This window comes from Gambusia affinis, linkage group LG15 (genome assembly GCF_019740435.1).
Source record: "Gambusia affinis linkage group LG15, SWU_Gaff_1.0, whole genome shotgun sequence".
In the NCBI taxonomy this organism is placed as follows: Eukaryota; Metazoa; Chordata; class Actinopteri; order Cyprinodontiformes; family Poeciliidae; genus Gambusia; species Gambusia affinis.
The window spans coordinates 4868673-4893158 of NC_057882.1; the positions used below are offsets into that span (position 1 = coordinate 4868673).

The 24486-nt window shown below is 38.6% G+C and overlaps 2 protein-coding genes across 7 annotated transcripts in view; one reads left to right on the forward strand and one right to left on the reverse strand.

The window, feature by feature from the left end:
* htr3a (5-hydroxytryptamine (serotonin) receptor 3A) lies at window positions 1–9208 on the forward strand. The gene is made up of 10 exons (XM_044141488.1): window positions 1–70; window positions 2016–2069; window positions 2486–2649; window positions 2765–2809; window positions 3652–3761; window positions 3849–4018; window positions 5077–5237; window positions 5503–5713; window positions 6643–6879; window positions 7508–9208. Exons 1-10 carry the CDS (start codon window positions 1–3, stop codon window positions 7816–7818), a joined length of 1533 nt encoding a protein of 510 aa, XP_043997423.1. The 3' UTR covers window positions 7819–9208.
* A 4278-nt stretch (window positions 9209–13486) lies between these two features.
* The window catches only part of zbtb16a (zinc finger and BTB domain containing 16a), a 188171-nt gene continuing 177171 nt past the window's right edge, over window positions 13487–24486 (reverse strand). For all 6 annotated transcript variants that reach the window (XM_044141313.1, XM_044141307.1, XM_044141311.1 and 3 more), the window contains 2 exons: window positions 22094–22264; window positions 13487–18632 (listed from right to left, as the gene is read on the reverse strand). In XM_044141313.1, coding sequence (XP_043997248.1) covers window positions 18403–18632; window positions 22094–22264 — 401 coding nt within the window. In that variant the 3' untranslated portion in view covers window positions 13487–18402. The remainder of the gene's footprint in view (window positions 18633–22093; window positions 22265–24486) is intronic.

Below are 24486 nucleotides of genomic sequence, written 5' to 3' on the forward strand. Positions count from 1 at the left end.
ATGAGGCTGTCATCGGGCTGGACGACGCTGCTCTACCTGCTGCTCCATGGAGCTGCTACCGTCTGCACAGGTATGCTGCACTTCACTTTAATACACTGTAAAAACGGAAATATTAACACCGACCTAAGATTAAAGCGCCAGATTAAGTCTCAGTCTTAGTGGCTGCAGAATGTTCAGATGTCATTTTTTGTCTGTTGAGTAAATAAATGAAAATATCAATAGCAGGTCTAAATTTCAGAAATGATTCAGATATAACTAATGAAATAACTTTCTGAAAATGTTCAGACTAGTGTAGTTCTGTCAAAATTATTGCTCTACAAAGTTTGATTTGCCAACAATACAGTTGATTGCCCAAAAATACTGACAAAAATGACAAATTTAAATCAGTACAAATGATTAGTTTACTATAACTTACGATTTATTACTTGATTATAAATAAATAATAAATCAAAAGAATGTTACAAGGTGGGTATTTTGTTTTGCAAGTATTTATTAATATAGTTTAAGTTACTCAAATTTAACTTTAGAAAACACTCACTACTGCTCATTTTGTTGTTTGTGAAAACAAACTGGCTTTTAAATTTGGCCTCAAAGCAACAAAAGGGAAAACCTGTAACTCATAAAATATTAAATTTAAGCAATTATTTGTAAGATGTCTACAAGTGTGTTCACCACGTTTGACGTGAGTAAAAGTTGTTGAGGAGTTTCAGCTGTACTTTCATGTTGGGATTTTTTAAACTTGCAGTTTTAAGTTTTACCAAAAATAATTCACTAAATCAAAGATAGTCCCCTAAACGTACAAGCAATTCATTTGACCTTGCTTCTGATAAGTGGTGCTTTAAGATTTTTCAGCCTGTTTTCTGATTTTGTCAAGTTTTAGTTGACGGATTTTCTGATTTCACAGCTCTGCCTTTAGAAGGTTTTTGGGCTGCAAAAACCTAAAAACCTTTTTGATAATAAAACTTTAAAAGGTCGACCTTTGTTATCATGTTATAGGTCCAAAATATTTTGGCAATAACTGATTACATTTAACAAGGAGAACATCCAGTCAACTAAGTAACATAATTTAAAAACTGTATTTCATAATTACTATGGTTATATTTGGCAAATATTAACATTTATTTCAGGATCTAAAAGATGCAAGTGTGGCAAAAAGACTGAAGAAATTTAGAGAGTTGTTACAGTTTTTATTGTAACAGAGTTAGTAAGGCTTTAATTCTTTCTATTCATATGCTATTAACAGAATTACATTAAATCACCTTTTTACCGTTTTGACACTTTTATAACAGCAAGTGAATGTTAGCAGAATAAAATGTCCTTTGTTGATTTTGTGTGAAGTAGAAAGCAATAAGCAGTGAAAAGCATCAATGCTTTCTTTGTGTTGAGGCTGCTGATAGAGTCTCTAACAACCCAAGAGATCCACACATGCAAAGAAATCAACACAAATGAGTCTATAAGTTTGGTGAAATAAAGTGAAATGTCAGCGAGAGAAAAGCATTGAGCTTGAAATGCCTTCCGCGCTCAGCTGCTGTCGTTGGCAATAACAAAATCAAAATGTTTCCTGAACGGAGAAACTGCTGACATGCATTATTACCCAGGTGACCAATTCTTCCACTCAAACTTTCATTAAATCTCAAAGGTTTTCTGGATATTTTGTCTCACTGAAAAATGTTATTATTAGATTCTTATGAAGAACAGTCCTTTACGTTCCTCAGCTCTGCCATCCTTCTGCCTATACTGTGAAGTTTCCACCTTCAAACTTCACATTTATTGCGGTTTTTGAGGGTTAGGTGGAAGGAAATTTCCCTTCTACACATGGTGTGAACAAACATATCCAAAAACTTGAGATTTGGTCTTGATTTAATGTTCTGGAACAAACTTTAAGGAAGCTATAGCGTGCTTTTTTTCCAGCAGTGGAGTCTTGTGCCGTGACGGCCTACATAAGCCGTGGTGATTGAATGGATCTCTTACTGTTTTCATGGAAAAACTGGATCTGCTAGTGGATAAATAGACAGATTATTCCTTTGTCAGATTTCTTGGGATCAGTAGCTGGTGGTGGCCGGTTTATGGTGAGATTATGGTCTCTGCACATACAGATTATGCCCCCAGTGGTGCTCAATGGTACATTTAAATGATTAAAAGTATGTCTGTGCTTAATGGCATCATTATGTTTAGTTTCTTGTGTTATGTATTGGAAACAAGAAACCTTTTTTATGTCTAAAACAGCTGAGTTTTTTTTTTTTCCTCAGTGAGAGGAAGGAAGAAGATTTCTGTAATTTTCTATTCTTATCTTTATGGTTTCACATATTTAGTGCATGAATTCCACTTTATAACACATAACATAATTTGTGGACAAAGTTTTCATGATTTCTGTTCATGTGTGGATTACCACGAAATGCAATTTATTTTTGTCTGTTCTAATGTGTAGAGCATTTTTCCTTCCTGCTGATTCACATGTGAACGTGAATAATTTGCCGTTTTTCAGTTAAAAAGCCGCCCAGTAACCCCGGAAGGTTTGCCAACGCCACCTTGGTGCGGCTGGCTGACTTCCTGAGCGCTGGATATAAGAAAGGAGTGAGACCTGTGAGGGACTGGAGGACGTCTACTGTCGTTGCCATAGACCTCATGGTTTACTCCATCCTCAATGTGGTGAGTTCTGCTCCCAGTTGGGTGGTTCAGAAATGTCTCTGGACAGATCAACGTCTTACTGGCACTTAAGCAACGTGACGGATTTTAGACTCTTGTGTATTTCTATATCTTAAAGGACGAGAAGAACCAGGTATTGACGACGTATGTGTGGTACAGGCAGGTAAGAGCAATGACTGTTAAGCCGTCTGAGTTAGGGCTGGACAATATGGCTGAAAAACGTACCACAATATAAGCATTTCATATCAGTGGATAATGATAATTATTATTAATTTGTTTTTCTGTTATAAATATCTGAAATCCTGCCACACTAGTAACTTTTTCACTCTGCGCCATTCCTATTATTTTTAAAGCGTTATGAGACACAGTGGCAATATTGGTGCTGCTCAACAGATTGTTGCTAGGCAACCAAAGAGTAAGTTTCCTCTGCCTACATCCCCCAGAATGCTGTGCGGTTCTGGATGGGAATTCAGTGAAATTATTGAAAATTCTTTCAGACACATTATCCATTGATATTGATGATGTGTCTATTGTGAAATATATTGTTGTTGATTAATTGTCCTGCCATTGTCTGAGTGAATAACTGTTTATTGATATTTTGTGAAAAACAATGTTTTAATTGTTGACCTAATCTCTAGAGATTAGAAAAAAAACAAAAAACTTCAAACACAGCAAATATCTGCTAAAGTATTTTAGCAGATATTTTGCTTCTCCAGATGAAGCAAAAATATCTGGGTTTTTTATTTTATTCTCTTTTATCCAAATCTGAATTAACTGTTTCAGTGCTCTAGTGTTTTAGATTTCATCATAAATAGAAATGCAATTTTTTATGTACATTTTTATTCTTATTGATTAGGTACTTTTTAAAAAAGCGTTTTAAAATTTAAATCTTTCAACAGTGTTTATGTCTGATTATATTGATCAGGTTATTATTCTTTGTTTTATGCACTATAACAAGTGGTGTAGTATTGGAAAACTGATCATTTACGGCGTTGAATCTTTCAGTCGTGGACGGATGAGTTCCTGGTGTGGAACCCAGAGGATTTTGATGAAGTCAAGCAAGTCTCCCTGCCTACAGCTAACGTCTGGGTTCCTGACATTCTCATCAACGAGTTGTATGAGATTTCCTTCACTTCGGCCCGTCCACTGCGCTGAATCTGATCATCCAGACATGGTTTGCGTTTGTTGTGTGTCACCGGCAGCGTCGATGTGGGGAAGTCTCCAGATATTCCTTACGTCTACGTTACACATGAGGGTCTGGTGCAGAACTACAAGCCCATCCAGGTCGTCACCGCCTGCACACTCAACATCTACAACTTCCCGTTTGACGTCCAGAAATGCAGCCTCACCTTCCAGAGCTGGCTCCACACTAGTAAATCTGCATTTATTCACAGAGGAAATACAAAGTGTTAGTTGCTTGGCTGAGATCTAAAAACCCTCAGTCATAACAACACCAGTTCTGTACAAACACTTGCCTCTCTACAAAGTTCTCGTCTTTTTTCTTTGCTTTGCTTTTCTCACGTAAATGTTTGAGATCATCAAACTAATTTTAGCATCAAAGATAACCTGAGTAAATATAAAATGCAGTTTTAAAATTATGATTTCTATGAAGGCTGATAGGTGCAAATGTGATGCGCTGCAAACACACGAATGATGCAAACCCCAAAACTCACACACACACACGCACACGCCCACACACACACACTCGCACGCACACGCATTAAATACAACAGAATAACTGTTGCATTAATCTAATAGAGAATAATGCTACAATCTCAGAAAATATATTCACTGCAAAACAAACAAAAAAATATATTTTGGGTACGACTTGTAGTGTAAATATTTTAGTACACTTAAAATAAGATAAAACTAAGAAGTAACTTTTCCACAACATATGTTAACTTATTTTAAGTGAATAATTCCTTGATATGAATAAATATTGTCATCCTAAACTTATAACAAGACATTTTTCAGTTTTACAAGTGGAACTAGTACATTTTCACCAATATTAATAAATTATTGATTTGAAACAAACACCTACATCTTGCTAACTTGTAAGTTAGTTTTATCTGACTTCAAGTGTTAGGATTTTGTGTTTTTGCAGTGTTCTGTTTATCGAGATGTTGTATGTGTTTTCTTTGAACATAAAATCTGTTTTTGTTTTTTGGGGGGTTTTTTTGCTTTAAAATTTAAATCTTAGATCTTTTAAAAGACATAAATTTTTTTTTTAAAAACCAAAAAAAACACAGAAAATGACAGATTTCACCTCCAAAGCAGCACATTGCATCCCGGTTGTGAGGAGAAGCGTTGTTGTTCTTGTTTGGCGCCTCCTGCTGTGGTTTAGGCTTTACAGAGCGGAGGCGGTGAATGAGAGCTGACTTGTTGTCAGGCCTGCTTCGCGCTGCTCCAAACATCGTGTTTGATCTGCAGTCGATGACATCAACATCACCCTGATGCGAAGCCCCGAGAAGCTCCGGGACGACAAGAGCGTCTTCATGAACCAGGGAGAGTGGGAGCTGCTGCACATTCTGTCCAATTACAAGATCTTCAGCGTGGACAATGACGACTACTACGCAGAGATGAAGTTCCACGTGAGTGTGCAAGGAAAAACTACGGAGATGAAATACTAAATGTTTCTCAGCAGATTGGAAACGCCAAACAGGACAAAATCTTTTAGACGCTTGCTTGTTTTACGTTTTGTATTCCACATTCTGATGAATTTTGGGTTTGGAGCACATCTAGATGGATAACTTATTCTCAGGTCACACATTCAAAGCGTAAATTAGTAACAAATTAAACTTTAAACAGTTTAAATAGGCTTCTTATTCAGCCTAACATGTTGATGCTTTCCCCAAGGTGGTGATCCGACGGCGGCCGCTGTTTTACACGGTGAACCTGCTGCTGCCCAGCGTCTTCCTGATGGTGATGGACATCGTTGGTTTCTTTCTGCCTCCAGACAGCGGAGAGAGAGTTTCCTTTAAGATCACTTTGCTGCTCGGCTACTCGGTCTTCCTCATCATCGTGTCCGACACGCTGCCTGCCACGGCCATCGGAACGCCACTGATAGGTGACTGGGGTTCACGAAGTCTGGAAGGAGTTTCCATTGAACCAGAAGACTATTTAATTATCTCTAAAGAAATGCAACATCATTCTGAGTTTGTATGTAAACAGTACATATCCAAAACTAGTTTACTCAAGCAGACAGTACTTTAATGCAGCATATTGAATTATTTATATTGAATTGTTCTGTCTCATTTCAAATCATATCAGATTGTCTCAGGTCAAATATTTCAATATGGCTGTGCATTACATCAAACCTAATCAAACTGCATCACGTTATGCTATTATATTATTTTATGCTGTCGGATGTCAAATTATTGAAAATCATATGTCATGCAAAACTATTTTATTTTGTATTGTAAAATATTCTGTTGTGTAATATATTTAAGCACCTCAAATCAAAAAGCATCAAATTTTGTATTATTTCAGTTTTTTTCTGGATCATTTTGAGTTTGGACAACAACAATGTATCAAAACCAACAGGAAAATAATAAATGCTTGTGTGTTTTTTTTTTAAAACCAAAAGTCTAATTTTCAGCACTACAGAAATTACAAACACAACTCTCTTCTGTGCAGCAAGCTAATGAGATGCTACAAACCTGTGGTTAAAATAGCTCCTAATTGTGTTATTTTATATCATCTTGCCTAACTTGGTAATGTCTCTTATCACATTATATTGTATTATTTCCTTTCATACTGTATGTTCCCATCACATAGCCTGTCAACTTCAAAATGACTGAAACCTGTGGAAGACCAAAATAATTACAATAATCTTTAGATTTGGCCAATAATAGTGTCAAATCATTGGAAGTTCAGGAGAAGCAAAGCCAGATGGCAAAGAGTAGAAGTCTTTCATTTCACATCATATTGAAACCACGTTGCATTGTACTGTGTCTCCAAAACCTTCAATCTTTGTGCTCTTACCTGGTCCTGCAGGTGTGTACTTCGTGGTCTGCATGGCTCTCCTGGTGATCAGCCTAACAGAAACCGTACTGATTGTTCGTCTGGTCCACAAGCAGGATCTGCAGCCACCTGTCCCCCACTGGGTGAAGTACCTGATCCTGGAAAGAGCTCCGGTTCTCTTCTGCATCCACAAAAAGCACCGCTTCTGTGCGAGGCTGTCGTCTCAGGCTTCAGAGCTGGATCACTCCAAGGAAAACAACTACGGGACGGGTAAGGTATACATGGCTATCGACACCGCCTCTCCTATAAAAGTTTAAATCCATTTAATTTTACTTCACTTTATTTTGCCTTTCATTCACTCAATAATAAAGACGAGCGGTTCACATAACAACGAAAAGTAATAACTAATGAAACAGAGAAGAAAGAAGCATAAACTTGTAATATTCCCCCCTATTCACGTTCAAAGAAAGTTGGCTAATAAGCTCAGAAGATAATGACTTATTTGGTCCAATGTAAATTGAAAAAGAAACACAATAAATTTCCACCAACAAAATCTCAGAAATTATCTAAATAAATTCTTAATGCTCTATTTGTTTACACTGTCTTTTCCATTTGTCAGTCACAGAATATTTTGATCGTTTGAATAGAAAAATGGGTTTCTAAATCAAAAATAATTTCTGAATCAAATTTCATTTTTAAATTGAAATTTAATCGTTAGACATTGAAAGATTTGCGTCTCTGTTTTAAGTTCTACCCCACACTTCCACACAATATGTGTGATCTAGCAAAATAAGAAACAATCTTTGAGCTGCTTTAATATTTTCTTCCTAAATAAATTGCGTTCTTCGTAGATGTAAGAGCCTAAATTACAAGATTACGCCTTTGTCTCATTCTGCAGCCCAGTGCTCCCTCCACCACACCTGTGAGATAGGCCAGAGGCTCAGCCAGCAAGAGAGAGAGGGTGGAATGCTTGGCCTTCGCCTGGCCCCATCCAGGGACAACACGCCGCCCGTCATGGACAACATCCTCCACGAGGTGACGGCCATTCGGCAGTTCCTGGAGAAGAGGGACCGGTGTCGGGAAATAGCCAAGGAGTGGCTCCAGGTTGGCTACGTGCTGGACGTGCTGCTCTTCAGAGTCTACCTAGTGGCCGTGATCGCCTACAGCATCACACTGGGCACTCTGTGGTCGGTCTGGCAGGTGGCCTGAGTTTCGCCCCTCCACCCAGTCAGCGGAGGTCAATCACAAATAAGGATATCAAGTGTAAGTGGCTGAAGCTCATCGGATAAAAGAGGCATTCATGAATAGAGAAATAACTCCTCTAGATGAGGCCACCATGTAAATTCAGAGGACGAGACACTAAAATGTCCTCGTAAACATTATAATTTAGGCCTAATCTAGCAGTTTGAAGGCATATGACTGAAAAGTAACAAGAGGGGCTTCATCAGGAGGAACACAAAAGCTTTCTGAGACGATCCAAAGGCACATTGGCATTCTGTCCCAATCTGTTTTAGGTGCAGTTAATACACATCGTTACAGGGGATAAAACAGGGACATTAGTGAAGCCAAAGCTAAGTTTTATCCCAGATATCTACTGAGTTGAAGAAACTAGGAAATGAAAAACAATAATCTGAAGATGGGAAATGATAATAAACTTGGTTACCAAATGAGAAAATATGTAAGAAAAATCTATGAATATGTAAATGGACGCTATATTGCTACACAATTAATGACTTAATATATGTAAATGGGTAACAAATTCTTTAGGACTGCTTTTCGCATTTAGATTTTCCTGAACCTGAAACTAAGGAAATGTGAAGTGGGACAGTTTTTGGAGAGCTACACATTAAGGCTATTGACACAAAGTTTATCTCTCCATATGAAACATAAAACAAACAAACAAAAAAAAAATAAAATAAACTGACAACTTTAATATTACTTACAGATTTAAAGCAGTTTTAGATTTAAAGAGCTCAGCTCAATTTAATAATTTTTCAGTTGGCAAATGTAGATTAATAAAATTCTGTAAGCAGACAAAGAAAGTGTTATATTAAAATATTTAATCTCTTTGTTGCTAATTACTACAGGCTACAACTGTAGTTAGCAGTTTCTGGTTCTCTCTCTGTTCCTCCTGTCCCCCAGAGCTGCGGACAGGAAGCTACAAATACCCAATAAACTGGCATTTATATAGCAAAAGTTAGCTGTTCTCTGCATATTAGCTAAATTTAGCTGATGCTAGAATATAAATTTATGTTAGCTCACTAACCTTGGCTAATCTTGTAATCTGAGCTAACTCGTAGAAAGCCAAAACCTCATCTCTTACTTTTACGTTCTCGTCTGAGGTTAATGTACATTTTGCATTGTCTGATGCTGGAAAGTACAATTCGGCTAACACAGTGTACTACAACAAGACAGTAACAATGTTTTTGTTTTTTTTGTTTTTTTTTAGTGCAACATTGTGCGCATTTTTGTGCCAACGGAAAATAATGCTGTGTGTAATGACCGGAAAAAACCCGCTGTAAACATTTCTACTATGTTGTAAAATATATCTTCAATTTTGAAGACACATTTAACGTGAAATCATTTTATTCCTCTCCAATTGTCTTTGTGTAACTGTGTGCACTATTTAAGAAAAGATACATTAAAAACAACAACCACAAAAAAAAACAATTGAATTTTCAGGTTATTGAGTGTATAAATGAAAAGTTTTGACACAAAATAAACGATAGATTAATCAGAAAAATTTACCACTGACGTTTTACCAAACTGCTCTTCCTTCCAACCATTATTATTTAATAGCAGCTCCAATAAAATTCCGTTATGTCTTGCTGTATAAAATGTATACTACAGTTTTACTGCTTTCCAGATTATCTGTATGTAATTTTACCAGCAGCCTGCAATTCACACAGTGACCACATGATGGCAGCATGTACAACAGCATCCGCCTCCTTCTACAGCACCCACCCTCATGTGAACCCTATTTTTCAATCAAAAGGACTTCAAAATTGTTCTTCTGATTAAAAGGAGAAAATGTCACAAATATAAAGGAGTTATAGATTTACTGCACTGTGAATAAAAGTGAATAAAACAATGTTAAATGTGTTGAAAGATATCAAAGAATAGAAACAAGAGGAAGAGTGTTTAGACATGTGGGTCAGAAATCATACCTGAAAACTCCCTCCTTAACAAGCCTAACAAACCATTCACCAACCCCTTCCTTCCTAATGCCCCAAAATAAGATCAAAGCAACAGGTCCGACAGAACCATTCACAATGACTTTTCCCTCCTGATTTCCTGTTTTTGTTTTCCGTCAAAATCCTGAAAGAGAGGCCTCATTAGTTTCCAATATGCTGTAGCCCAGATCTGATTGTGAGTGCGTCACATGGAGGAAATGAGTAAATATTGGAGCGATATTAGAACACAGAAGAGACACTTTGATGTGACACGGGTTTCACATGTAAAATAAAAAGGCATCCGCACAGATTTGACTGAATATTTCATATTAGTGATCTGTGCTCGCTTCTTCTCAACGGCAGAGAGAAAATATTACCAGAACACACGTCCTCCTGCACCACCTAACTACAGAAAATTGTTCATGCATTTATTTGAATGAATTAGAGGTCATTCGGTTGCTTTTCTGGACAGACATTTCATGATGCGATCCTAGAACTCCACAAGCTGTGAAGTAAACATTCATTTCAGTAAATGTGGTAAAACCCCCCCCCCAAAAAAAAACAGGCAGCTAAAGGTGTTGGAAATTGTACCTGAAATTCTCTATTGAAGTAAAAAACAAAAAACACCTTTTTAATGAACTTAAAACTTAGAAAGGTTTCTTTCTTCCCTCTGAAATGGTCCCTCAGCGGGACTGGAATGTGGGTCAAGGTTGGCTGTGACTGCACTGATATAAAAGGTCTTTTCTAATTCAAAACTTTATCTGCAAATTTGCGAGCAGTTCTTTGAAATATCTCATTCATAAAGCTGCACGGACATAACTTTTATAAAAAATATATATTTTTAAACATTTGTTGAAACTGTCACAGAGTCATGACAGAAGGAGACAGATAATCTGTGAAAAAAATAAAATCAAGCTCCTCTGCTTTCTCCTAGTGTTAACTAGAAACAACCCATCAGAGCCAGGAGGCGGGTCTTAGAGCTGTCAATCATCATTGTGCACTTTACAGTGTGTTCCAGACAACAGAGACTGTTGTGAATGCTCAGGCTTGTGGCCTCTGATGACGGATAAATGAATGGATGGATGAATGAATGAATGAAATGATGAATAATTGGTTGTATGAATGAAGTGATGGGTAGATTGATGAAGATTGTTGAAGGGATGGTTGGCTAAATGAACGATGGATGGACATTCATCTGTTCATCCAGATGAATGGATGGATGGACAGATTAAATAATTAAATAAGACAAATGTCTTTCATACATTTCTGGTGTGATGTGAACACAGAAGAAAAACAGGGACATTTTTCACATTATTTTACATTTAGTAAATTCTGCAAACTTTGAAAAAACTGGGATCACCTTCAAAATAGTTGGGAGAATCCTTTTTTTTTTTTTTTTTGTGGATGTTATTACATACATTATGAGCTTTGATTTTAACTGCATTGCTATAAATCCCATTAGTAAGTTGCTGTGGATAAAAGCATAAACGTAGCAAAAATGACTGATGAGTAACTAGATATGAATATAATCCACAGCGGGAAGATAAACCAGCACTAATATTTTACCACATGAATCTGTTTGGTTTTTTTAAACGGTTTTTTCAACTCAAACTGTGGTCTCAGAGAAAACCCAGGGGTGTGTCTGGAGGTGGCACACCCCTGAAATATGATTGGCTGAGGCCAACCCTGCCTCCATACGCTGGGTTCTGCTCCTATGAGCAGCTGCTGAACCGCCAGATTATTTTCAGTGCCTCATGTGCCGTCGCTGCTCTTCCCTCGGGTTTAATCGTATTTCAGGGCAGGAAGAAGGAGCCGGAGATCATTTTCAATGTTTTTTTATAAAAAATTCTGAATGCTGTAATATCGCAGAGTCTTGAAAATAAACTACTCCATATTTCCTCACATCAAAACCGAACAGTTTAATGCAATGTTCTCTAACCAGAATGGATGGAAAACATCTGAACATCAATTTGGACTTTGACTGGACCATTCTAATATATATATTGGGCTTCATCTGCGGTTTTGAATCGTGGTCCATTGTCCTGCATGTTTGAGGCATATTCTAGCCTCCAAACAGCCAACTTAAATAAATAATGTAATTAATTAATGAGATTTAGTTTTTTCCTTCACAGTTATTGTGTACTCTGTGATGGTCTGTTACATAATAAAATTCACCAAAGTTTGCTATGCCAAGACAAAATGACAAAAAATAAAGTTATCCCCCGTTTGGTGTTCAGCTCACTCTGAAACTCTTTGAGTGAGTTTATTTAAGGTGTTGGAGTTGGACAAACTGCTGCACTAAGAAGAAAAAAGAGAAAACGTTTGATGAGAACAGTGAAAGAAGAAACGTCATGGGGATTAACTTCAAAGCATCTTTCATGCATGCATAATTAATACAGATGTATGTGTTTCAGCATATTATATTGTTGCTGCAATTTATCCCAAATGCTTTGAGAAAACTACTAGAATAATATATATATATATTTTTATTTTTTTTATTTTTTGTCACTCCAATTATTTTTATTGGTCTAAAATTTTTGCACACATACATAGTGTGCCATTCGGACTTTGTATTGACTTGCATCCATCTTTGATTTCTATAGCCGGACACTAAACCAGGGGTGTCCAAACTTTTTCACACGAGTCAAAATCCTCAAGTCAGAACGTGTGAACCCGATGAATGTAATAACTTTAAAACCCAAAATTACTGAGTAACATTGTGATTCATTTCAATGTAAAAGTAAATCACAATACATTAACATTGGACGTACTCAATGGGCTAAGGATGCTCAAGTTTAAATAAAGTTGTCAGACTTTCATAGGGAGAGGATGTGCACTTGAAAATTAAAAAGGGTTTTGCAGGTTTGCTTTATAAGAAAGAAAAACATACAAAAAAAAAACCATTTAGCCCATTTTATGCAATTAGACCAATATTTGAGTTTGTTCTTATTTTTTCTTAAAGTTTAATATATTCATTCATTCATTAAAATCTAATCTGGGAGCACCAGAATTTGCTTTTGAGTAAAAGTCGCTGCATAGTTGGGGTGAACATAATGTAACAAAAGCCTTGCTATGTTTAATTGATCAAGAAGAGTTTTGCTCACATTAAGGATAAAAAGTGTCCATCTGCATCAACCTCCTGTAGATTGGGTGAAACAAATCTGTATTAGTTTTTAATTGCAGTCAAATGATCTGTCTAGGGGCCACACATGGTCCCTGTGCCACACTTTGGACAGCCTTACCCTAATGGGGCCCAGGCTTTGGGCCCCATTAGGAGCAGTGGGCCCTCAATGCAAGTACATGTTGGAAAACTACACCTTACAAAGTGAGAAATGCTAACACACACACACACACACACACGCACACACACACACACACGCCAGCACACATAGACAGAAAATAAGTGTTTTTTTCTGTTAAAAGTGTTTTAAGGAGTAAATATAGAGCCAGATGATGAGAAAACATGAAGTCCATTTTTTATTTCGTTTTCTAACTGCAGATTCAAAGTATACAACTCAACATCATGATTTGATTTTCATTATGAGACCCATAAATAAAAATACAATTAAAAAAACCCCACTTCAATCAACAATCTACTGTTAGTAGGATTTGAAAAAAGATTCTTTTTTAATATATATTTTTTTTCTATCAAAAGGCACAACATTGAATTTATTAACATGGAGAAGAGAACCTGCAGCATTAAATCTTTTCATTTTCCTTTTTATTTTTTTTTCCAACACTCCATCAGAGAACACTGAAATGTTACAAAGATGTGTCTGAATCTACATGGAGAGAAACGAAACAGGAAAAAACAACCTCTATATCAACAGACGGTGGCTATAGATTGGTGCCACGGCTTAAACAGGAAACGTACTGCCACGGGAAACAAAACAGAAACCGACCGAAAAATTAAAATAAAAATAGCACGTTGTCGCCGGAAAAGACAAAGGACCTTCGCAAAGCTCTAATGCAAAATTTCAAAAACATTTTTTTTTCCATTTTATTTTTGTACAAGTGACAACAATACGAGAACAACAGCAACAACAACAACAACAAAAACAAAATAAAAAATAATAATTGGGCACCTTCTAAGATTAGGCTAAGATTAGGTGCTGAGGTAGACAAAAACTAAAACAATTCAAATCATAATAGAAACACTATTTTCTTAATACAGAGCAACTCGACTGGCACTTGTGCTGCAACGACAATGGAGGAGAGAAGTAGCACAGACAAAGCCAGGGAAAGACGGGAAAAAAGCTTTGTTACGATACAAAAAACAAACAAACAAAAAAAAAAGCTTCGTCACGCTTGGTCCGACGGGGCAATTGGTCCTCAGTGCTAATATAAAAAAATACAATGTCTTGGTGCTTTGTTACTCAAACAGTTTTAGTCTAGACCTCAATGGCACATGCACTGCAACACTGCATGAAAATGGCTACTTTGTTCTAGAAAAACACCACACCAAAAACACAGAGTGCCAGCTTCCAGGGATGCCACGATTCCTCTCGGACCAAATTTTACATCCCCGACTGATAAATGCATTTTGTAGAACAAGGGGGATAAACAAACAAACAATAATAAAAAGTACTTTAATAAACAGAAGCCTAGTGCCAACCTGCACGAATGGAGGTTTTCCACTCATTTTCTCCTAAAAATCCCCAACAGCAAGGCTGTTGAGACAAAATAACAACAATTGCATTAATTCAGAAAGTTATTTTTTTAATTATATATATTTTACTCTAAATCAACTGCTGAGAAAAAAAAAGCTTCCGGATGCCAATAACAGAGTACAGCTTAAAGAAGTGAATCCAGAAGGTTTATTGCAACAATTGGCTCTAAAAAGTAAAAGAAGTCACAATTTGAGCTTCATGACATCCCTAGGGTGCTGGAGACAACACTTTTATTTTTCTTCTGGAAATACAAAACGTAAGCAGATACAGATGGATTATTTTTGTCGAACAATTTCCATTTTTAGGCACAAAGATAGTACAGAAACACCCGAGGAACACTGAGGGAAGAACTATATCGATGCCAATGTATATGTATATATTTATATATATATATTTATGTATATATATATTCTTTTTTTCCCCAACAGAAAAAAGTGGCATAGAATATCATTTTATTTTGTATCTGATTAGTGCATTTTCCCACAAACACACACACACGCACGCTCACACAGTTACACTTTTTCAACAAGTAGAAAACATTCAGAGGACGATGAGAAGAATAATGTGACTGAACAGGCTTGCATTGTGGCGTTCAGACTGAACCGTGACTGGGTTTTCATTTATTATTATAGTGGGTGGATATTACCCGGAGTCCCACCCACCACCCCGGCCTCAGCTCACAGTGTTTGAGAATAAAATGGCAAGACACCACGGGACATGCCATCCCTTATTCTTTTCTCTCTTTTTTCAAGTACAAAGAAATAAACTAAATAAAAACGTTGACAGTCAAGTTTGATTGACATAAACAACTGAATGACGAGTGCTAATTGGTCGGTTCGGCAGCGCCCCCTGTCTGCCGTTTCCGTTATTTTATTATTTTTTTTTCCTTTTTGTATCGTCTTGTGTCTTGATTTTTAATAATCGTCACTTTTTCACACATTTGTAAAACTGGTGGATAGATTTAGTCCTTCACCGACAATGCAACTGACATCCAGAAAGCAACACTTATCATTACAACGTGTTCACACAAATATTTTTTTTATTTTTTTTTTTCCTTTTGTTTTTGTCCAACAATATCAAAGAGGAGCAGGCAAAAATTATTCACACCCAGAAGGAGGGGGAAAATAACGCTTAAAAAAAATTACAAATATTTTTGTGCCCTGCTTTAACCCTCCACAAAAATGGAAAAAAGGACCGACACTGAATACAAAAATATCACCATTTTTTTATATATCAAATTGCCTCTGTTGGCTCTTGTTCAGAAACACACGCATGCTTCTCTCAAAGGGAGAAGCTCTATTTTTAACCTCCTGGTTGGTCTTTTTTCTTTTGTTTTCTTTTTTTTTTGATTACGCCTTGCACGTCCAAATTGTCCAATGCGCTCCGCATCAAATGTGACCTGCCCTGTGCGCTGCAGCGTTCTCAACCAACAACCTGTTCACGTTGCTCTTTTTTTTTTATTTCACATTACAAAACTACAACTCTATTCACATATGTTCAAGTTTAAATTCTTGTTTTTAAACGCTCTCAAGAAGCAACAGAAGTCATCCGTCTTACTCGTCACTTTAAGGCTTCAAAATAGCTTTTTTTAGCTTTTCTTTCTTTTTTTCCCCCCCTCTGCTCTTTGTCGTCGTCGGAGGTGCAGGGGGAGAACGTAAGAGAAGAATAAACATCCATTCGAATGACTTTCCTCATCCTGTCCACCTCCGCTTTACCGTTTCATAAGAGACTTTTCTTAAAAACACAGACAATCATAAATCAGCTTAAAAAAAAAAAGAGCATGAGATGATGTAGCATTGACAAATAATGCAAAAAACACAAAAGAATGTGAATTTTCTTTTTTCTTTTTGCCCCAAAAACAAAACACAAACATGAAAACAACTCAGAGGTAGCTTTTAAAACGAATGAGTGAACCATCCGGCTCCTTAACAAACAGACTTAATACCAAGTTTGGTAACACAGAAAACAACATGAAAAAAGAAAACTGAATCTCTTCTCTGTGGCACTTAATTTCTCTGCAAACGTGTTCCGCCTCATCACATTTTGTTTTTTTATTTCCTGCGATGCATCCTCCGACACGCACCGGCCCAAACGTACACATGAAACAAAAGGGAAATTATAAAATACACAAGGAACATGAGGTCACACACACAAAAAAAACCCAACAAAAAAAAAACAAAACACAGAGAGCGCGAGAGAGAGAGAAAGAGAGAGAGAGAGGTAATTCAAGTACAATGTGTTGAGCTCAAACTCAAAGTCAATAAGAAGAACCACAATAAGAGACGAGAGGGACGAAGTGCACAGACGGAACCGCAGAAAGAGCTCATTTCCTCTGCCTGGCTGCGTCTCATCCGACCGGCGACCACCTGTCTTTTGGATATGTGAATCCCCAAAAGATGTCATGACAATCGCTTGTGTGGAGCAGGTTTAAACGTCAGAAAGTTGGAGAGGCCCACCTTCACTTTTCCAGCGTTGTTTTCCTCAGCAGGACTGAGTAGAGTGCACATTTCAAACGATAAGGATGCTTCGCTTTATCCAAGGCAGGAAAATTCATAGAGCAACGTCTAAAAAAAGGTGGGAACTTTCTGTTTTCTGACGTCGAAGCATCAATCTGTACTTTCATACAGCCTCATCATACGCTCCTCATTTCCAGACGTTCACATTCAGGGCTCTTGCAATTTAGTCCTTAAAACCGAGGAGCGTTGGGATTGTGCAGCTAAGGCATCCTCAGCATGTTTACCGCAAACCGTCCAAGTCACAGGATTCGCGCAGACGACAAGCCTTCTCCCCCTCATGATTGGTTTTCCTCTGCTGTGGTGAGCTGACAGATCTACGGCAGCTGAAGCTTTTCTGCTACGAGTCAGTTTATGTTGGGTATTGTTAGTGTGAGACACCGATAGTTATGGGGATAAATGGGTAGAAGCAGTCCAGACACCTGCTGAATATAGCTGGGTTTTCTTGTGTGATATTATGATAGCGAATTATATTTTGTTGAAGGGTTTATACACCTTGCTGACATCAAACAGAGACTGTTGTCGTAGTTTGCTTTACCTGTGCAATCAAGCCATGATAAACTATGATGCAGAGCTAAAAAGAATAATAATAACATAAGACATAAAAGTGACGGTTGTCGGCCTTGAGCGGCCAGTGGTGACTGGAGCGTCTCCGACTCAGGAAGACCGCTGAAGAAGCCGGGGAGACCTCCAGGGAGAAGCAGCGCTGGTGTCTTCCCTGCTTGGTTTGCAGCATCTTAATATTCCCACTAGTCCAGTTCAACTGTCCCGCCTACTGCATAAGCCTGCAGGGGCCCACACTGATTCTCAGGGGCTATCTCAGAGCCACCACTGCTTCTGGTGGAAATTCAGGAATGGACTCATAAACTTGCAGGTTTTTGGGCATTGGAAAAGGAAACGGAAACAGTTCAAGAACTTAAAACAGAATGTTCATTAAAATACTCAAATCTAGACAGCTTGGAAAATAGCGAATGCAATATTTGGAAAGCATGGCACCACAAAAGCAATGTGAAAAAAAAGGAAGAAAAGAGGATGGTCAGATAGCCCTTGAGAATCTGCCTTCTCACCAAAGCGGCAGCAGCATCCAAACAGTCACGTCTTTGCAGCCTACTTGCTTTGTGGTGCTGCAGGAAATGACCTGAAACAATAGCACAGTTGCAGATGTAGTGAACGACCCGGTGAATCCGAACAATGCTGGAGAACTCTCTCCACGTCCAAGTCTTTTAGCCCCACCGCCCCTACGCACTCGCCGCCGCCTTTGCACGTAAAAACAAACAAACAAAAAAAAAAAACTAAACGCTCTTTTTTTTTTTTTCAAGCATCTTCTTGTTGACATTCCTCAATCTTCAAGACCTCCCACCCGCGCCGTTAGATTCTTCTTACCTCTCTGCCCCCATCCACTCCCTCCCTCCGCATTCACTTCACCCCATTCCCGTCTCAGACGTAGCAGAGGTACAGGTATGTCTTCTCTATGCGCCAGTCTGGAGGGATATCTTCAGGCTTGTGACCTTTCATGTGCTTCTGCATGGCTGACAGGCTGGGGCAGTACTCCAGGCAGATGGTGCATTGGTAGGGCGAGGCGCCATTGTGGGTGCGCAGGTGCTTGATCATGGCCGAGTAGTCCCTGGATCGCTGGTGGCACAGCTTGCACTCGAATGGCTTCTCACCTGCAGATGATGGGGAGGTGGTGGAAGGCAACGATTATGTTAATTACAAAGTCAATCTGGGCTCATTTTACACTCCTGCTGAGAACCGATGCTAAATCTGACTGAAAGGGTAAAAAAGAAAAGGTCTTATTGCCAATGACTTCCATCATTCACATAAATGTTAATACAAACCAAACTAGGAGAAGCAGCATTCAGCTTCTATACACAAATCTGGAACAAACTTCCAGAAATCAAGGCTAAAACCCCACCTGTTCAGAGACGCCTTTAACCCATAATAACGAGAACATTGACCAACAATTATATGATCCACCCGTTTACTCCTCACTATGTATTGGATTCATTTTTACACCTCTCAAAATGAAACAAATGGTTCTTTGTCTCATCAAACATTTAACTTGTGCACAGCATCAAATGGTTTTTGTTGAGATTTTGATGTAATTCTCTAACAAACAGAACCAGATGCATCCAGTTATAAAAAAGAGCAACATATTTGCGCTAAACTTAAAAAAAGAAACAAAAACCAAATGGAAACATTTGGATTGCTTGTTGCATGTTTTTACCTATGCGTCGACGACTCCTTAACATGTTTTTTTGAAACATAACACGAGTTAAATATGCAAATCATTATGAAACAGTACAGCAGTATTTTTTAAATAAAGAATTTACCGTAGAAAAGACAAAATATTCACCATAAATGTGCAGAACAACGCTGATTCAATGGCCGGGACAATCTGTGATCTATCTAACATGCAGCTCCTGCCACTTTAAACTCCTGAAGGTGTTATAAATCAGAACGACGCTGCTCTCCTGCTGCTGGGGCTGTTATGTTTAACGGCCACATTTCAATTTGGCAGCAGCGGCCGTCCTGAACGTGCTAATGATTTGAGTGATGGCAGGGAATAATCCACCAGCGCTCAAGCCGGCAGACTCAAATTAGACATGTAAATGCTGACCTTTACCAATGGCATTTGAAATGAGCTGTCGGAAGTGATCTGGCCCGGCGCTTTGCTGTCACCTTTCAGCAGAACCGCACACGTGTGTATGCGGTGACAAACAGCCGTGTTCCCGCCACTGTCGCTCGTCCAGTCTGTCCCGGAGAAACCCCGGTTAACCTTGACCTCAGCCGGCGCCGGGTAACGGTGTCACTTCGCCAATAGGTCTGAACGCAGCGCTGAAAAGCTGTTTAATTTCAGTGCGTACGCATGCGGGGTGTTGATATTGATAACCAGACTGTAAACACAGTCCCCTCAGATAATCAGCTAATAACGAATTGCAAATGGGGCCTTGGTATTGATCAGTCATTGGCATTTGGGATGTGTGGAGAGGCGTGGGGTGGGTAGGGGTTAGGTTGCCAATGTCGATGATTCATCAAGCAGCTGCTTTTGTGTGAGGTGGCCTTTGACTGTGAGCTTGTCACTCGCTCTTGTTATCTGCTGTTGCTCTCCGGCTTAACGCAAAGCCCCCCTCCCTCATACAAAAGGCGAAAGGGTGGACGGAGGGGAGCCAATTATTGGACAGGCTGCCTTGATAGTGTGGCTTAACAGCTGGTTTATTGAATGGGAGATGGGAGGGTGCTGCTGCGAGTGTGTGTGTGTTGGAGGGGAAAAAGATGGCGAGAGAGCATAAACCCTTGGCCGTGTGCCACCCTGGTGAGCGCTCGTGGTGGACTATACTCACTCAATCGAGTTTGCAGCATGCACTCATTCTCCAGGGCACCTAGCCTATCACTGTGTCAACATCTTTATGGGGCTCTAAATATACTGGGATCAATATAAAGTCTTCTGAGACATTCATCCACTGTATCACAGTAATACTGATTTTCATCTGCTCTGCTCTGGGCCTGGGAACTTTGATATCCTTTAGTCTTTTAATGGCTGTTTAAAAAAATGACCAAGAAATCCCTGAAGCATTGACTGAAAGTGTTTTTCTTAAAAATAAATGAATTGGAGTTATGGTAGCAGGAGGGCTCATGCATATTTTGGAAAATGTTAAGAAAGCTTTCATTTCATGTTGACTTTGGGAGCGTACTTCAAAGGTATCAAGAATTTATACTTTTATTTTGTGAAACTAGAATACACAGAGGCATGAAAAAGTATTTGGTCCCTAATGATATAAACGACAATCAGAGTAAATATAAAAGGCCCTTCCCCATTTATTAAAGGGAAAAACCTCCCAAAACTAACTTGACACAAAAGAAAGAATAAGTGCCAGATCTGTAGCTTAATGCGATCCTTTAAAGAGGACCTGCCTGACAACATGAAATAGGCAAAAAGTTCTCAAAAAGAACAAATCATATCCTGATTTGAATTACCAACATCTATCAGTCTGGAAAGGCTACTCTAACTCAAAATGTAAGACTAATTTATAGCTTGTTTTAGAGTTCAACATTTTTAAGTCAAGGAAAATATATATTTCTGAAAAACTGCTTTGAATTTTTGTTACTTGTTTCCAGAGAACCTTAAATGGTTTATCATATTTAGAGACATTTAGAGAATGTCTGTAAATAAGCTAACCTAGCTTACCAACACTACCAAATGTAGCTAGCTAAACAGCTAGCATGGCTCTTTAGAAAAATAATTCCATTTTATATTAATCCATTTTAATGAAAGCACAATTTGATTAATAGGTAAATAAAAATATCATGCTTTACATGTAGTGTTGGATGAAACTTAGTTAGCCTGCAGGCTAACTGCCAGCTAGGTTCCTATAGCAGCAGCCTGGCTGCTAAAGCTGGATGCTACAAATGTTGATGTTTTGCTCATGGCACCAAACCAAAGTTTTTAAGTCATTAATTTAGGTTACAGTCTAAATGTAAACACTTCTCTGGAACGTGTGTTTTAAAGTTTTGACTGTTTACCTCACAGTGCTACGCAAATATTTGAAAATTGAAAAGATAAAGCAACGCTGAATTCAACATGTCTTAAAGGTCAGAACCGGATTCTGTAAAAGGAAACTCACTCAACTTCAAAGTGACCCAATTGCCAGAAAACCTGTGGAAGTTGCTGATTAATTTACTCCATGACCATGTTAATTACTGTTGGCAATACAAGCTAATAGCTATTCTCTACACTAAAAGAACATCTTCATGAATATGTATTGTGTGGTGTATCTGTCACACAATGCATATTTAATACTGATTTAATAATATTCAGAAAGATGGTTTCTTTCTGCAACGTTTCACAATTGGAGGGAGCCATACTAGTTTTTGCGGTCTGGTTCAAGGAAGAGAATTCAGCCTTTAAAGTTTTAATCCAACTTTAGAGGCATTCTAGTTAATTGGTCAAAATTAACCTCAAGCGGAAATGTAAGGACCAATAAACCTTTTTCCATCTTCAAAATGCAGAAGTACGTGTTCCCTGGAGGTCAGTCTCCATAGAGACTGTTTGAGGTAAATGACTGAATCCATCCCTCCTTGTTGAAGAGCTGCTGCTTTACATCTGAACTTGTTTTGGAGGCAGTACCTGTGTGCACACGGTAGTGGGTTTCCAGCTGGTGCTTGAGGCTGAACTTCTTCCCACAGCCGTTACATTCATAGGGCTTCTCCCCGGTGTGGATGCGCTTGTGGCCCTTCAGTGTACTCTCATCTCGGAAGCAGCTACCGCAGAATTCACACTCGAATGGATGGTCCCCTGCTGTGATGCAGACACAGAAAGACCAATTTACTTAAAGTGCTGACAGTACATAGTCGCAAAAAGACAGGTGATTATTAATATACACACCAAACCATCTGACAGCTGAGCTAACAGCTCAAAACAAAGCTTTGTTATGTGGACAGACAGTGTTATGCACAAACAACAAGCATGTTTTAATGGATATCCATTTCAGTACCAGCAGACAAATACCAGCCTTTGTCTTTTTCTACAATTTTCCCGCACCGCTGTTGTGCTTTGTTTGAAGCCTTATAATTACAGTCTGTCTCAGTTATTCAGCAGCCATCCAATGTACGGTATTATAAACCATACAGACGGACTGTTTACTCTGCACTAATAGACAACCACACTGATAAACGGGGTAATACTAGAGGGATGAGCTTGTCATTGGGTATTTTAGCTCCTTTGAATTATTGCACTCCTAATTCAACAAAAACTAAGATGTTATTGTCTCTAGAAAGCCTAAGAAGCTTGACGAGTCGTGAAGGTCACTGTGTCATTGTGAATTCGAAGCTCTTTTGTCCATCTGTGATGTATCAGACCTATTTCAGAAACCTTGCTGCCTGTGGATGTACAGTATTTGTGCATTCTGAAATGAAAACAATCAAAGGAATTGCGTTCAACTCCTCAGGCTGCCACAGCAACGTGTCCCTCCTGGGCAGCCGTAATGGATCTTCACATGTCAACGTTGGGCAATATTATGATTTGCAGGGAGTCTCTCCGCAGCAGCCCAAGGACTAATTGTATTCCCGTGTTTGATGAGGACCCGCTCCTTGCATCATTTGCTCCCTTACGTGTTATCCTCTCCATCTGAGTGATGTTGCAGATATTTATTAATGTATTTTGCTCCACCGCTGCAGGTTTAAGTCACCATCAATGACCTATGCCTTTCATTATCTGCCTGTCCAAGCAGCAACATGCCGGGGAATAAATTGCATTTCTCGTTATGTGCCTCCACCGCTGCCCTGCTGTTAAAAAACAATTTCACTTCCACCCATATATTTTATTTATAATTTTATGTAAGTACATACAGTATGTTTGCCTGAGCTGGTTTATTTAAGATCCAGAGAGGAAAATGGGAGTAAAAGTGGAACATACAACGTACACATCCTCGAGTCTGATCACATTATGGGAATGTTATACTTTTATGGTGGAAAACATTTTCAGATGCCGTAGGGATGATGTTGGATGCACTTCCATTAAAGGGAAGCAATGGGAATGAAGGGACGGGGAATAAAACGCAGACAGGGATAGAGCAGGAGATATGGGTGTATATGGCCTCGGCGGTGGGGGCAGGGTAAAAATCAATAAAAGTGACAGTCTTTATTTGTCTGCATGAAGTTATCAGTGGCTCCCGCTGTAAGACATTGTGCTCTTTCTAGCGTCTCATTCACAGCAGAGATCACAATCCATCACAGAGCTCGGTGGGCTTGCACGATGCTGCAAGAATAATAATTGAGTTCAGATTCACCTGCCTTTAATTAGGAGCCTCCTATCAGTCTGGCAAATGCAATGCTAATGCACAGAGGAGGCCTATGGAGGGTTATTTATGTTTAATGTCCTGTTGCTGTGCAAGTGTCTGCTGCTGGAAAAAAGGAGGACAAATTTGACGAATAAAATACATTTAGCTGTTTAGGCAAGACTTCTTGCTTGGAACAAACCTTAAAAACATAAATAGTATGCTCCACTTAAGACTGCATTTCTGTTCTTTACACTGGTTACAGCCACAGATTTACGCCTTTGAGGGACAAGTCTCAAAGAAAAGAAATGTCACACTTGTGAGAGCCAAGTCCAAGTCTAAAGTCTTTGACTCCAAGTCCAAGTCGAGTATTAAAGGTTTCCACATTTTCGGGCATACTTCACACTGCAGAGGAAAAATGGACCTCTGATGACTTAATTACGGGGTCTGCAATTAATTAATCACAATCACATTTTAGAACTATATATATTTACAAAATAAGAAACATTTTCAATTCCAAAACCATGTTTGCTGATAAATCACTGAATAAATTAACTTATTATAACAAAGACAATCCTTTCTTGCATTTGTTATTTACATTATTCAACATTCAGATTGGCACAAAGTGCTTCAGAAATGTGCACTGTGGATCCTGACATCAGCATGAGCTCCAACATGCTGCTGCAGCGTTGGAGCTCATGCATTGAGATGCTACTTTAGGCTTGAATAGCTTCCCTGAAAGGCT

What these genes read in the sequence shown, in the direction of transcription:
- htr3a (XM_044141488.1), top strand. Translation starts at nt 1, where the DNA reads ATGAGGCTGTCATCGGGCTGGACGACGCTGCTCTACCTGCTGCTCCAT. An exon ending in CCAGAGCTGGCTCCACACTA is followed by an intron (nt 4,019 to 5,076) that starts GTAAATCTGCAT and finishes TTTGATCTGCAG; the next exon opens with TCGATGACATCAACATCACC. An exon ending in ACGCAGAGATGAAGTTCCAC is followed by an intron (nt 5,238 to 5,502) that starts GTGAGTGTGCAA and finishes GCTTTCCCCAAG; the next exon opens with GTGGTGATCCGACGGCGGCC.